At 41.9% G+C, this 13,901-nt stretch overlaps 1 protein-coding gene across 2 annotated transcripts in view; it reads left to right on the top strand.

The window, feature by feature from the left end:
- The window catches only part of TRAK2 (trafficking kinesin protein 2), a 58,414-nt gene extending 45,258 nt beyond the window's left edge, over positions 1–13,156 (top strand). For both annotated transcript variants that reach the window (XM_075000922.1, XM_075000923.1), the window contains 8 exons: positions 497–571; positions 779–916; positions 2,241–2,320; positions 3,455–3,649; positions 4,397–4,695; positions 5,063–5,338; positions 6,767–6,866; positions 8,866–13,156. In XM_075000922.1, the coding sequence (XP_074857023.1) occupies positions 497–571; positions 779–916; positions 2,241–2,320; positions 3,455–3,649; positions 4,397–4,695; positions 5,063–5,338; positions 6,767–6,866; positions 8,866–9,562 (1,860 nt within the window). In that variant the 3' untranslated portion in view covers positions 9,563–13,156. The remainder of the gene's footprint in view (positions 1–496; positions 572–778; positions 917–2,240; positions 2,321–3,454; positions 3,650–4,396; positions 4,696–5,062; positions 5,339–6,766; positions 6,867–8,865) is intronic.
- The last annotated feature ends 745 nt before the right edge of the window (positions 13,157–13,901 follow it).

The following is a 13,901-nucleotide window of genomic DNA, read 5'->3' on the forward strand; positions in this document are numbered from 1 at the left end:
CCTACCTCTTTCTGTTGCCCAGGGACCAGTCCAGTGCTGCTGCCAGGCTACTGTCCATGTCCTGGGGCTGCCAGGGAAAGCTGGCTTGGGCCCTCACTGGGGCTCACCTTCAGCCCCACACAGCTACCCTAGGCCCTGCAGGGCTGCCAGGGGAAGCCAGCTCCAGCTCAATGCTGGGAACATGGCTACAGCCCTAGGGGCTACCCCTGCACGTTCAGGCTGCCAGAGGATATGGGCAGCACCCTCCTGCCTGGCTTTCTGGTCCAGGTACATCCCTTGTTCAGCAGAACAAGGGATGTCACTGGACCGGAGAATGCTGGATTCAGGAGTTCCAACCTGTCCATAAAGTAGGTCAAGGAGAGATTGAAGGACAGGCCGCTGTTTTAGGAGCGTGCTTATTTCAGAGGATGCTCTGGAGAGGAAGAACTTTTTTCCCCAGAAGAAAAAGAGGAAATAATCTGAGCGACCTATTTTGCTTTGCTTTTTGTACCTACAGCATGTGATTGAAAAGGAGGAGCTGAAACTTCACTTACAAGCTTCAAAAGATGCCCAGAGACAGCTGACAGGAGAGGTAAGGGGGGCTTGCATTTGCCCATTTGAAGCAGGGCGAGGAAGAGGAGAGCAAGCTTGGTTTGTGTTTGGTGGTGAGGGTTTAACCCAGGGTTGGTAGAGGCTGTCTGAAAAGAACAGGGTAAATTAATTCATTTGGTCATTGCAGTACTGTCTTTGCTTCTGTTACGGATGGAGGCTACATTTAATGGCCTGTTTTGTGTTGCAGCTGCATGAGTTGCAGGACTGGAATGCAGAATGTCTGGGATTGTTGCATGAATTGCAAGAAGAAGTGAAGGAACTGCGCAGCAGAGCCAGCCCTGGTGTACATCTCTGCCGCCCCCAGTCATGTGGGGCATTTCCTTTGGTAATGAATCTTGTGGTTTTTCTTAGCATGGTGTATCAGCACTGCTAGGTTGTAGGGCTGTAATGCTACCAACAGCTTTTAGTATCATGGAATTGCAAGGGCAAAATCATTGTTGTTTGCTGTAATGGCTAGAGTGCCACAGAGAGTAGTCCTGCCAGTGTCAGAGGGATGGATTGAATGGCCTGTTTTTTCCTATTTCTGAATCTAAGATCTGAAGTAATCTCTTAAATTTTCCCCATTTGGTCCATTTAATCACTAATGAAGTGATTTTAAAACTGCATTCTGCACGTGTGTTCCACATTTTCCTTCCCTTGTATTGCCAACAAACATGCCACCATCTCTTCTTTAAGTTCATCCTAGTTTTTATAACATGTTGCTTGCTAAGAAATCCAAATGCCTCACAAGATTTTTATTTTTTTGAACCAGTGTCATATGAACCCAATTGCACCTAAATCTTTTAAAGAAATTAGACTGCTAGCACATTATATGGGAAAAGTGACAATCAAACATGTTGTGGATCGAACTTTTAAATGGCTGTTCTGCTGCATACAGGGTGTGGCAAATTTCAGTCATTTTCTTGTGGGGAAATTCAAGAAAAACGTGCCCCCAGTTTAGCCATTATATTTTCCTCAGTGCGAGTGAGGCCTTAGTAGCTTGACAGCTGCTTTTTTTTAAAAACAACAGCTCCTGAAAGTTATCACCCTTCTGTAGTGCACTATGTTGCTGTAATTTTATCTTCACGATATACTACTCTGTCATCCCCTTCTTAGGAAATCAGGGCTGAAAACCAATAGAAATGCATAGCCTTGACATGATTGTAAATGATCAGTGGAAAACTTAAGATTGCAAATTTTGGTTTCTTTTAGATTCATGTTTTTGGGGAACTGTGTCTTTGGCCAGGTCTACATTGGAAATTTTTGTTAGTATAGTAATATTGGTTAGGGAGTTGATTTTTATTTTTATACTGGTGAAAGCCCTGGTATAGATGCATTAGTACTGCATAAAATTTGGTTTTGGTTTTGTTTTCTTTTGCTTGGGCAGCCAATATAAGCTATACATGCAAAGCACTTTTATGCTAGCATAAAGAGCATATACACTTAAAGCTTTTGTGGTGGACTAGCTGTGCCAGCAAATGTTTTCTGATGTGTGCCTGACCTCCTTCATCTGTGTCTCAAGGCCTGTGTACTGACAGTAAACAATGGGGGGGGGTGTGGTGTGTGTGTGTGTGTGTGTGTGTGTGTGTGTGTACACCCGCAAGTAACTGGGTGTCGATTGCCCAACTTCTTGAGGAGAGCATTTGAATTGATTGGTTTGCTCCCTACAGGAGTCCCTTGCAGCAGAAATTGAGGGCTCAATGCGGAAAGAGATGATTCTAGACGAAGAATCTGTTTTTGGTAAACAAAAGTAAGTTCATCTTCTGCCTTCGACACATTAACACGCAGTTTGAACCGGAGTGGGAATTTTCTAGGTCATTATAGGGGCTCTTATGCATTCTTGGCTTTATCTAATTCTTGACTACCCCTGCACCCCCTACTCTCTGATTTGCTCACCTTGATGATAATGTTCTGATTTGTCAACCTTGATTCCTATTTTGGTTCTCTGTGCCTTAAATATGGAGTCTGTTCTGGTCTGGCTATGGTCTGAAGTGCGTCTGTCCCACAAAAGTTCATATAATAAATTATTTTTAGTCTTTAAAGTGCTACTGGGCTGCTTTTTTGTTTTGGTAGTGTTTAGACTACCACTGCTATCTCTCATTGCCTTCCCATAGGCATTCTTCTTTGACATTTTGCTAGACAGGCAAATACAAGGGAAAGACTAGTTGTCTGTGAGGTTCCAGTAGTTGCTGGGAGTGGCTGAATCTCTAGATATTTGTGCCTTTATGGGAAAGTTCCTTATCCTTCAGGAGAAAAATCCCCTTTCTAGCATTGTTGACAATCTTATGGAATTTAGTCCAGTACAGACCTCTCTTCTTGAGGTCTCTGGGATGGTTAAAATGTACTGAAAGGATGATATTCACAAATTCTGTAAGTTTTAAACTAATTTCTGTATTACCACAATGATTTCAACTCTATTAAAATCTCTGGAAGCCTTCTATAAGGGAGACTAGAACCGAAGAGAAATGCTATCAGTTTCCAGTAACTTAAAGACCTTTTCCTGGAGCTTTTACTCAGGAATAAGGGCTGAACTTAATACATTTTATTGACCTTGAAAGTTCTTGCATGATGATATTAATGCCACTTCCTTTTTTTTTTTTTTTTTTTAATTTCAAGCCCTTGGAGGGTGGTATTTTCCAGCAGGAGAGAGCATACCCCTCAGGAGCTTCATCACTCAGACCTCTGTTCTTTCTGGGCTCTGATTCTCTACACTTTTTACTGGACTTGCATAGCCTAGCAGAAGTCTTGTGATTGCTTAAAACTTTTTTTTTTTTTTAAATGTATCCCACCCAGAACACTTCAGAGAATATTATTGGTCATTGGTCAGTTTTTTCCTCCAAGGATGAAAAGGGAGTTGAGTGTGGTTTTTCTTTCCCTTTCCCAGGGTGCAGCAAAAGCGGGTGTTTGATACTGTGAAGGTTGCTAATGTTACACATAATCGCTCTTCTTCATTTCCTGCCCTGCTACCAATCCCTGGATCTAATCGTTCAAGTGTTGTTATGACCTCAAAGCCCTTTCAGTCTGGCCTGCAAGTGGAGGACAACATGCATCAGAGGAGCAGCTCCGAGGAAATCTCAAAGTAGGAGACTCAGTACGCTAGTGTGATTTTTAGGTTACCTGTATTAATAGTGGTATATATGCATACATAGGATTTACCAGTTTTCGTTGCTGAACTAGAATCCTGTTGCTCTCATCCAAACTAGAGATGACTTGCCATGGCAGCTGGGGCCCGGCTTTTTCACCTCAGCAATGTATTTCAGACTATTTCCCTTTGTCTGTTAACTAACTGCTAAATGTTGCAACTTCCCTCTGTCATCTTATGGGATATTGTAAATCCAGGTTTCGTCCACTGATGACCTGACTTTCAATACTAATATCCACACCTATTGGGCTGGCAAGTCATATATGTCTATGGCTTTGTGAACCAAGGTTGAAGGGGGAAGAGATTAAGTGGTGTTTATAAGGCAGAAGAGGATGAATGTGAGCAAGCAAACAATAGAAAGAACTACAAACATCCTTATGTAGTTAATTCAGTGACTTCAGGTTAAAAAACAAACAGGTTATCTTGTACACTGGCTAGCTTTGTTCTTTAATAATCAATCTGTGGGATTCTGCCTCCACCCAACTTTGTCTGCAGATTTTTAGGCCTGAGATCTTGCAAGATATTGTGATACTGACTACACCAATTAAATAAGTCTTTAAAGCAACTTCATTGTTTTCTCCTTGGCCCAAAACTCCGTCCAACCTGGGCCCCTTTTTACTTTAGAAATGTCTGCATTAGCAGATTGAGTCATAAATCCCTATTCTGATTTTATGTTTCCCCAAGGAGCAACCAGGAGCTGGATCAACCTGGAACCTCAGGAGACAAAGATGTAGCCACGGCTCTGCACACGCTTCGCCTCCGTCAGCAGAACTACCAGAGTGAAAAGCAGTTCTTTGAGGAGGAATTGGAGCGTAAAATGCATTTGCTGGCAGAGCAGAAAGAAGAGGCTGGTTGCTGTAGCACATCAGCAGAGAGCTGTCTGTCCAGGGGTTCAAGTTCAGAATTCACTGACTTTTCTGGGAGCTCTCCCAGCCTCCGTGTGCTCCTGCCAGAGAAATTACAAATTGTTAAACCTCTTGAAGGTGAGGAAATAATCTGCCTTCTCCCTCTAGCAGACGGAAACATTGTGCGTCACTTGTGGTGAAATCTCTGTGTATGGTAATTAAATTGGTGTTTCTCTGGGAATGGGTTGGTACGCAAGAATTAGAAGCCCTTGAAGCAAGACAGTGATCTGCTACCTTGGAGGTAGCACAATTTACTTGAGGGTAAGAGACTCGAGAGTAGCACTTGCTCAGTAGTAGGCATTGCTGTTTAACTCTGAGTCTCTTGATCTAAATGCTTCTCATATACCATTATGACCTGTAGGCCAGGTTGTATTGTTTTCTGGGCGCTCCTGTGATTCAATAGAATTGAACAGAAAAATCCCATCACCCTGTTTTTCCTCCTCAGGATCTCAGACTCTGTTCCACTGGCAGCAGCTTGCTCAACCCAACCTAGGTACCATCCTTGACCCACGGCCAGGTGTTGTCACAAAAGGCTTTACGCCATTGCCCGAGGATGCCGTCTACCACATCTCTGACTTGGAGGAAGATGAGGAAGAAGGGGAAGGAGGTATAACATTTCAAGTGCAGCAGCCTTCCCTGGAGGAAAGGAAACATGCCGTGCCAAAGCCCATGTCAGAGATCTTCCTACCACCTGTTACTTCAGCAACAGTGCCACTCACTGGTAAGAGTCATGGATGTTTGGGGGGGGGGGGCGGGGTTTCTGTATCTCTTATTATGGTTTATACTCCACTCCTGATGCTGCCTTAAGGTGTCTCTTATCATTGCTGTATAAGGTTGTATGTTACCCTTGCCAGATTTTAAAGCTAAGTAGAGTGAAGTCAGGTTAGTTCTTGGACGGAGGATCTCCAGGAACAGGGTTTTTGCAGGATATAACACTGGCAATACAGAAGGTGGCACTGTACCTCTAAGCCTGGGCTTTCATGGAGCATGCAGCTGCAGGGGAAGTTGTTTTTCGACATGACCAAAAACTGAATTCTTAACCAAGTATGCTCATCAAAGGGGAACTCCTCTATTCTGAACCAGGATTGTATAAAAAGCAATTGGCCCCTTTCATAAAATTACAAAAAATCCGATTTAAAAAATTATTCCGTGGAAATCTGTTTTTTGTTTGTTTAAATGTTCCTAGAAGGCATGAAAAAGATTCCATCAGGAAGAAATTTAATCTGCATTTAAAGCAGTTGGCGGGGAAAGCACTGTATTTTTGAAAACCTGAAGCTTCAGATTTTTTCATTGATCTATAAGGCCACGGTAAGGGAATAAAACTGCTCATTTAAACACTGATTTCTCCCTTGTTATTGGTATGAGGAGATAATGCTTGCCTGCAGCAGGTGTTTCTGTGAGTGGTTTCTATACAATGGCCTACCGGTAGATTGAGCAATATGAGATTTCTGAATTAAGAAGTCTGGATTTGTCTCTGGGCAATTTAAAGGCAAACTTCTTTGCAGAACTTCATTTTACACTTGTTTAAGGAAGTAGCCTCTTGTGAGTCTTTGTTTTCATCCAGGTACCAGAAGACAGCAGTCATACAATGTTAACTGAAGCACATGTCAGTAAAAATCAATGATCACTTCCTGTGCTCTCCATCTTCAAAGCACTTGGCAAACAGCAACTAGTCCTTGCCACACCTGTGAAGAATATAACTATTTCTTTCCCCTTTCTTACTCATGGGGAAAACTAACACATGGATACTTGATGTGTCCTGGGTCATGGGAAGAGTTTGCATCAGAGTGTAAAATGAACCTAGATTCTAGGATCAATCTTACAGTCAAAACACAAGGTACAGCACTCTCACTAATGTGCAAGATGCACACTCTGTAAAGAAGCAGAAACTCCAATATGGAGTTGTCTCAATTTCACTTCATCTTACCTTGTTTTATTTTAAGACACTTACATTGTAAAAAGAAAGGAATGTATCTTTTCCATTTAACATATTTCTCTGTGGGAAGATTTTCCCTTTTTGGTCCTTAACACTCCTCCCACCCCCAAAATAAATAAATAAATAAATTAAATAAAAACTGAAATAATGGTACCTTTATTGCATTAGTCCTTTTTTGTCCTCCATTGGCTGTATTTTCTGTGTGCATTGCAGCCTCAAATCCAGGGAAGTGTCTCTCTTCCACAAACTCCACGTTTACCTTCACTACCTGTAGGATCCTTCATCCCTCTGATGTCACTCAGGTTACCCCCAGGTAAGATGTCTCTTAACATTCAGAGTTATTGCAGGAAATCAGTTGCTCCTGGGGCATGGACCAGGTAGAGAAAAGAGAGACAAATGTATCTTCCCCAGGGAGGAGCAGTTGGGACTGATGTTCTTAAAAGTGGTTTTAAGTATGAAGAAAATTATGAGAATGGAGTTGTCATTCTCACTCATTTGCACACAAATATCCCTGGACACTGCTCTCTTTAACTTCACCACTCACTGGTTCCACTCCTATTGTGGAAGTAAATTTAGACCAGCAACTGGAAATATAACTCTATGCAGCAGATAGTCCACTGATGGGATTCACTGTTGCAGGGGGGACTTGTAAAGAATTGGGTTTTTAAAAAAGGACTCACTTAATGGAGTTCTCCTCCCACATAGTACCTCTGTAGTTATCCAAACTAATGCAGTGAAGGTGATCACACTTCATGCAAGATGACCCTCTGTGGAATTTGGGATCAGGTAGGACCTTGTGAAGTTGGTTAGGAGCATTATTAATTGCTTGTATATTGGATCTTGGTGGTTTTTCTCCTGAGTTATAGCGCTGGGTGAGAGTTTAGACAAATCAGTGGTCTGGATCTTGGTGTTCTGAGGCTTCAGAATGTCATAGATGTCTTACCCAGAAAGCACTTTAAATCTGGTCTGGTTTCTCCCCATTCTTTCAAATAAACAGCTGCACCAGCAACCTGCTCCCACCTTCCCAATGAAAACTAGACCAGGGATTCTCACACTTCATTGTACCATGACCCCCTTTTGGACAGCAAAAATCACTACATTACCCTAGAAAGCGGGAGTGAAGCCTGAGGCCACCTAAGCCCTGCTGCCCCAGGTGGGAAGGAAACCAAGGCAAAGACCAAGCCCCACACAAGGTGCCTTTAACTTGAGCCCTGCCGCCCAGAGCTGAATCCCTCAGGTTTGTCTTTGGCACTGGGCAGTGGAGCTCAGGTTTTCACGCTGGGAGTCAGCAAGTCTAAGCCAGTCCTGGCAACTCCATTAAAATGGCGTCCAGACCCACAGTTTGAGAATTTCTGAACTAGATGTTGTGTCATGAAGCACTGAGTTGTTCTAGTAGTAGAGACAAGTGGGAGGTGCTGACAGTGTTGGTGCATTGGGGATGGAAAAGAAGGATTAAGAAACAGAGGATATGTGGGAGAGAAAAAACTTGGACTGAAGAGTGTTAATTCTTAGCTTCTTACCAGCTGAAGTGGCAGTTCTGCAAATCCTCCAGGTTCCAGCAGTGGTGAACCAGGTTTGCAACTGCTTAGATCTTCAGCCTCCCTCTACCAATGTGTTTTTCCGCACAGCAAATCCGTTATATGCTTCTATAATTATATTTCTTTCAAATGTATCAAGACAATCTTAAGTAGTAATAGGCTTTGGAAAAATTCTAGTTTATGGTATTAATCTCTGGCTTCACAACCAAGGACATTTTAAAAGTATACTCTTCCAAACTAAGGCTTGACAAAGAAATCACTTTTATATGTGCCATGATGGTTTGCAATCAACCCCATTGGGTTTGCCCTATTCCCTCCAATAAACAACTGCACCAGTAACCTGTTCCCACCTTCCCAATTACAATTAGCCCAGGGATTCTCAAGTTTCATTGTACCATAACCCACTTTGGACAGCAAAAATTATTACAGCGCACTAGGAAGTGGGGAATGAATATATTTTAGTAGGGTACTTTCTTCATGGTGGTTTTAATGCACTTAAAAGTGCTGCACTGTAATTTATCATTTAGTTTGGTTGTGTAGGATCCTGTAAGGTTTGATGTTTTCTAAATGCTTCCCTTCAGTAAGGTGCTTTCTAGTGTCCTTTATTTTTCTGAATATTCTAAAGTCTGAAGTTGTAAAAGTTGCAATGAATCTTGTTATAGGTGGATACAGAATTGTGAGTCTATTATTAGCTTTCTCTACGTTATATGAAAGTTTCCAGAGCATGGTACAGTAATAGTGACATTGTGTGTGTGTTTTGTGTGTATTTTCCAGCTCCATGTACACTCCATTGTCATTTGGAAGTAGCGGTAACAGTACTAACCATCCAGTGATGAGTTCCCCAGCAGTGTCCTGTAGACTTAGTATTGGAGAATTCATCACCAACAGAAAAGATCCTACCACCACCTTGAGCAACACCACCAGCCTGACTAAACTCTTGCAAGAACAAGGCATTTCTGCCAAGGTTTGCTATAGACCCATACCAGAAAAGCTACCTATATTACAGCCCCCACGAACTCTTCCCATTCCCTCTACTCCACCAAATTCTCCATCTCACTCACCTTGTTCTTCCCCTCTGCCTTTTGAGACACGAGCACCTCTCTCTGAAAACTTCCTGGCATCACGACCTGCGGAAACATTCTTGCAGGAGAGGTGTGGCCTGAAACCACTCCATAACCCACCTAACCCAGACCAACAGAAGATGAATCTGGTGAACAGATTGAAGAGGTTGGGTATCACCAGAGCAGTCAAACCCCCTGAGGCAGGAGACTGTGGAAAAAATCAAGGGTCAGAAATTGGCCTGCAGAAGCAGGACTCGGCGATATTTTTAAGTGCAGGTAGTAATCTGATGGGTGGACTGAGAAGAAACCAGAGTCTTCCAGTCATGATTGGGGCACTTGCAGCTCCATTTTGTACATCCTCATCAAAAGTAATGGGTATGTTAAAAGAAGATGGAGTGGTTTCTCAGTAACAGACTTGTAGCAGGACAAACACATTAAGGCTGAACATCTGATACAAATGTGGAATGGATGGTTGCAGAAGGAATGCGGATGTTTAAAGTGGAAAAAGAGGGAGATGGGAGAGTTGATGATGGAGCTGAGGAAGGAAGAAGAAAGATTTGGAACGAGATCACAGGAAAGAAGAAACCAAAGCTAAATATTGAGACTTTTTAGGAATCTGATTTCCTGGCTTGAATGAAAGACGTCAATAACAAACGCCCGTATCTTCAGCTTTCAGATTTGTGTATCCAGGGCAATAACCGTCCTGTAGAATGCGCTATCTCGCCCACACCCCCCCAGGACTGTATTGTTTTACCAAATGTTAGAGGTACCACTGAAGCTACTAGTAAAAGGAACAAGGAATATATTCTGTACTGCCCCAGAGTAATTGGTCCAAATCCATCTCTGTGGTGAAGAACAAGCACAGGAACAACTCGGATTCCTTTGTTTGCTTTTGCAACTGAAAAATTAAATCCTTTTTTTTTTTCATTGTTTTATACTTTTCATTGCATGTACAAACTGGGTAGGGATTTCACTGTGGATGAGTGCAATGGTGCTGTTCTTAGAGTATTAACAGAATGATGTTGTACTGGGCTTTCTGAAGGCTGGTGAAAGCACACTGAGTGAGGGCAATCAGTAGGCGTTAAGCTGAGAAAATATTATATTCTAGGAAATGTTGTTTGTTTCAAGCGAAGAGAGCTTTCCAAAGCATGCTATGTATATATTTTTAATGAAAGACGGTATATTTGCACACAGACACAATCTCAGGCACATTCTAATGTTGTAAAAGGGAATGAAACATAAATGCTTGCTTCTAGGTTTGTTTTTATTTGATCTAAACAGGGAGCATATACTTGACAATGTTAAAAGTTTTGAGACTGACTCTGCTCTGGACTGCGGGATGGGCTCTATGGTTGAGAGACTTTAGCAATATAAACCCAGTGGAGTTGATATTTGACACTTTCTCATTCTAGGCAGGATTCTGTTACTCAGATTTCTCTGAGGAAGCAGTGCAGGAAAATTGTTCTGGGACTGTAGTTAGCACAAAAAAAGAACATTAAAGACTTTCTGGCACTGAAGCAACAAGATAGCATGAGGAGTTTCTGTAGCCACTGTAACAAATAGGAATGAGTTTTGTCATTGTCTGAAGATAATCTGCCACCTCTTTTTTGATGGAGAGCAGTTCTAAGCCTCCCTATTCTGAGTGACACTAATAATTATCTCAGGATGCAAGCTCACTGCATTGGAAAACTTAATGGACAAAAATGTACAAGTTACTTGAAAATAAACCTTTTGGCATCTTTGGGTGCTGAGTAGCAGGGCACTATGAGCCACCCCCAGTGGACTTAAAAGAATCCTAGGTAATCTAAGCAGAAAAAGTTTTTCCTTTGAAAAACTATATGCCTACACTGGGTCGGGGAGAGGAGAGAGAACCCTGTCCAAACTGCTTAGTGCTGGGTCTCTGTAAGTGTTTGTTGTGAGCAAGTCTTTTAATCCAAGTGAAATAGAGTAGTTTGTTATGTAACTTTAGTTACACTGAGCTTGACCCCAGTTCTGTACAACTGAATTATCAATTATACTTTAGTTACTAAATGTAGCTGTGGTGGGCCTAGGGGGGACCTGGCCAGTATGAGTTAGCATAAGGGATCAAATCAGAGTTCCAAACTATGTATGTTTTGACTGAACAGTCTTTACCTGCACTAGAATAATTTTTATATAGGCTTTAATACTCTTTGGGCCCATTCACTCTAACCAGTCATACAACGTTAGATCGGGTTTGGTAACAGCCATGTTTTAACTAGGGTGGCTAAACTCTCTAAGACCTGTGTACCTGGAGCTTTTTGTGGCATTCTCTGGTCCACTGGACTGAAACAAACATATGACTGGTTATAACTGGCAAAAGGCACAACCATGCTGATCTGGTGCCTGTTATATTTTTAAAAAAAAAAAGCCCTTTAAATGGAACATATCAGGAAATGATAGCTTCATAAGTGGAGTTTTGTCATTTATAACATGACTTTTACACTTTTTTAGGTGTCTTAAAGATGCGTTTTGATCTAAAGCTTGTTTCTAAAACAGAAAAGTAGTAACCACTCCAAGTACTACTGCTTCGCAATGCTTCTCAGCAGCCACCATCAGTGGTATATATTAGCATTCAATAGTTCCATTAAATCTGTTAATTTTAAAATAATGCATGTGGGTTAATTCTGTTCTAAACGACAAAAAGTGTTCCTAATTTTGATTCAAAGCATTTATGTGGACTTCCCTAACCAGGAGTAGGGTCTTACCTCACTTGGCAAGGTGAGTACTTGTTCTCCAGTGAACTAAGCATTTGGTATGTCACCTGTGTGTTTTGCAGTTCCCAGGGGAATATCAGGTGACAAAGCAATAGGACACCACGCAGTCTGACAGCAGTTATGTCAAATTAATATCCCATTTATGTGCATTTATCATATAAATATTGTAAACTACAGCTAGACTCTTAACATGTATCGAATTAATGTGTATGTATTTTAACTAGTTTCATATTAACTGCCATCGCTGTGTATTCTTAGCAGATGAATCAAAACTGAGTCGGACTCCTTTTCAGACCAAATTGCTGTTGAAATTCATTTAAAAGCAGTAATTAAATGCATTTATGGAGTTAAGCTTTTTAATAACCTGTTATGATTTGAATGATACCAAGTTGTCCTAACCTAATGTTTAATAAAGTGTTTGTAGAGAGTGTCTCATCAGCTGGCTGTCCAGCACTTGTGCACATGCGGCTGTATACATCTTTGAACACTTCATGTAGATTTTTGTATACTTGTACTGAAGTTCCGTGGTCAAAGAATACTGAGACCTGAAGGATGCACCAGTGGTTTGTGCCAAATCTAAAAGACAACATTTTGTGATAGGCCTTTATGATGATCTTGGCAGCCTGTTTAATTCCTGTCGAGTTGGAAAAAAATGTCTCTGGCCTCCCATTAGTGACAAGTATTTATGTGAATGATCTAAAATTCTACAAAGGGTCTCTTGATTTTATTCAAGGTGTCTTACACTGCTGGGTGGAGCTAGTGGTAACAGCAACAAATAACTGCAGTTGAAACAATTTCTGTGTCCACAAACTTGCAGGATGGAATTTGTCTGTTGCTTTCAGGACAAACCCAGGAAGAGCACTTCCTGCAGTGTCAGTCGGCCAACCTTGGTGCCTGTCTTATTCAGGTTTTGAGCATATTTATGACAAGCAAGCAAAGTAAACGTTTAATTTCCTGCCTGTAGAACCACGGGGCTTTAATTTCACCACCTGAATTTCTATGAAGTGAAACAACATACAAACCTGTGCACTAAAAGCACACATGAGCTGTGGGATGGAATATGTTTTAAGCAGAAGGAAATCTATGTAATCAAAGCAAACGACATAGAAAAGAGCAAATGTTTGGGTTTGAGGTCTCTTTAGCCACTGCATTGGATAGTTGCACAAGATTTTTGAGAAACTGGGAACTTCTTTGTTCATTTGCTTTTTGCACCTAATGTTTCATAGCAGAATGTAAATTTGATAATAAAAGGTACAAACATGCCTTTTTACATTACTCTGGATGCACTGTGGTTTTTCCATGCATTTTTGTATGCATTTAAAAAGATAAACATTTTTGTTTGAGTGCACAGCAAAATACTCATATATACAGAAGGGGGGAAGGAAGGGATCATGATGATTGGTACTCTTAAAAACAGGCGTAGCCTTTTTAAAAAAAAAAAAAGTTGATAAAATACAGTCGATCTATGTAGTTAGACGTGGCTAAACAGTGTTAGTTTTAATCTTTGCTCCTTGATGAAACTTTGCGACTGAAAACTTTGTGCTTCTAGGGAAGGAAGAACTGAGCGAGCCTTTTATAAATAGGTGAATGATCATGTAGGTTTTATCTCTTCCCTGGTCGTTGTTATCCATAGGCTCAGGAAGTAGGGATGGGTCTCACACTTGTGCCCTTGACCCACACTCAGCTCCCCAGTCCCTCACGTTGCCTGGGCTCAGGTCCCATGCTGGTCCCTCACACAGGGGTCTGCTCTGGGACCCCCCCACTTCACTCCCCAACCACTGGTCCCATGCTCAGGCTCTTGTTCCTGATTCCTCCCCTCCCCCCACACACACTGTCAGGGCTTCATTTCCTGGGCTCTGCTTCTGGTTCCACAGCCAGGGTTCTGCTCTTGGTCTCTCCCATGGGGTCCCACCTACTCCTCCATGCCCAGTGCCTTCCCCCAGCTGTGGCCTTCTTCCCTGAACCCTGTCCAGGTCTCCCTCGAGACAGACCTTTGCTCCTGATCTCAGGTTGG

Source organism: Carettochelys insculpta, chromosome 8 (genome assembly GCF_033958435.1).
Source record: "Carettochelys insculpta isolate YL-2023 chromosome 8, ASM3395843v1, whole genome shotgun sequence".
Classification (NCBI taxonomy): Eukaryota; Metazoa; Chordata; order Testudines; family Carettochelyidae; genus Carettochelys; species Carettochelys insculpta.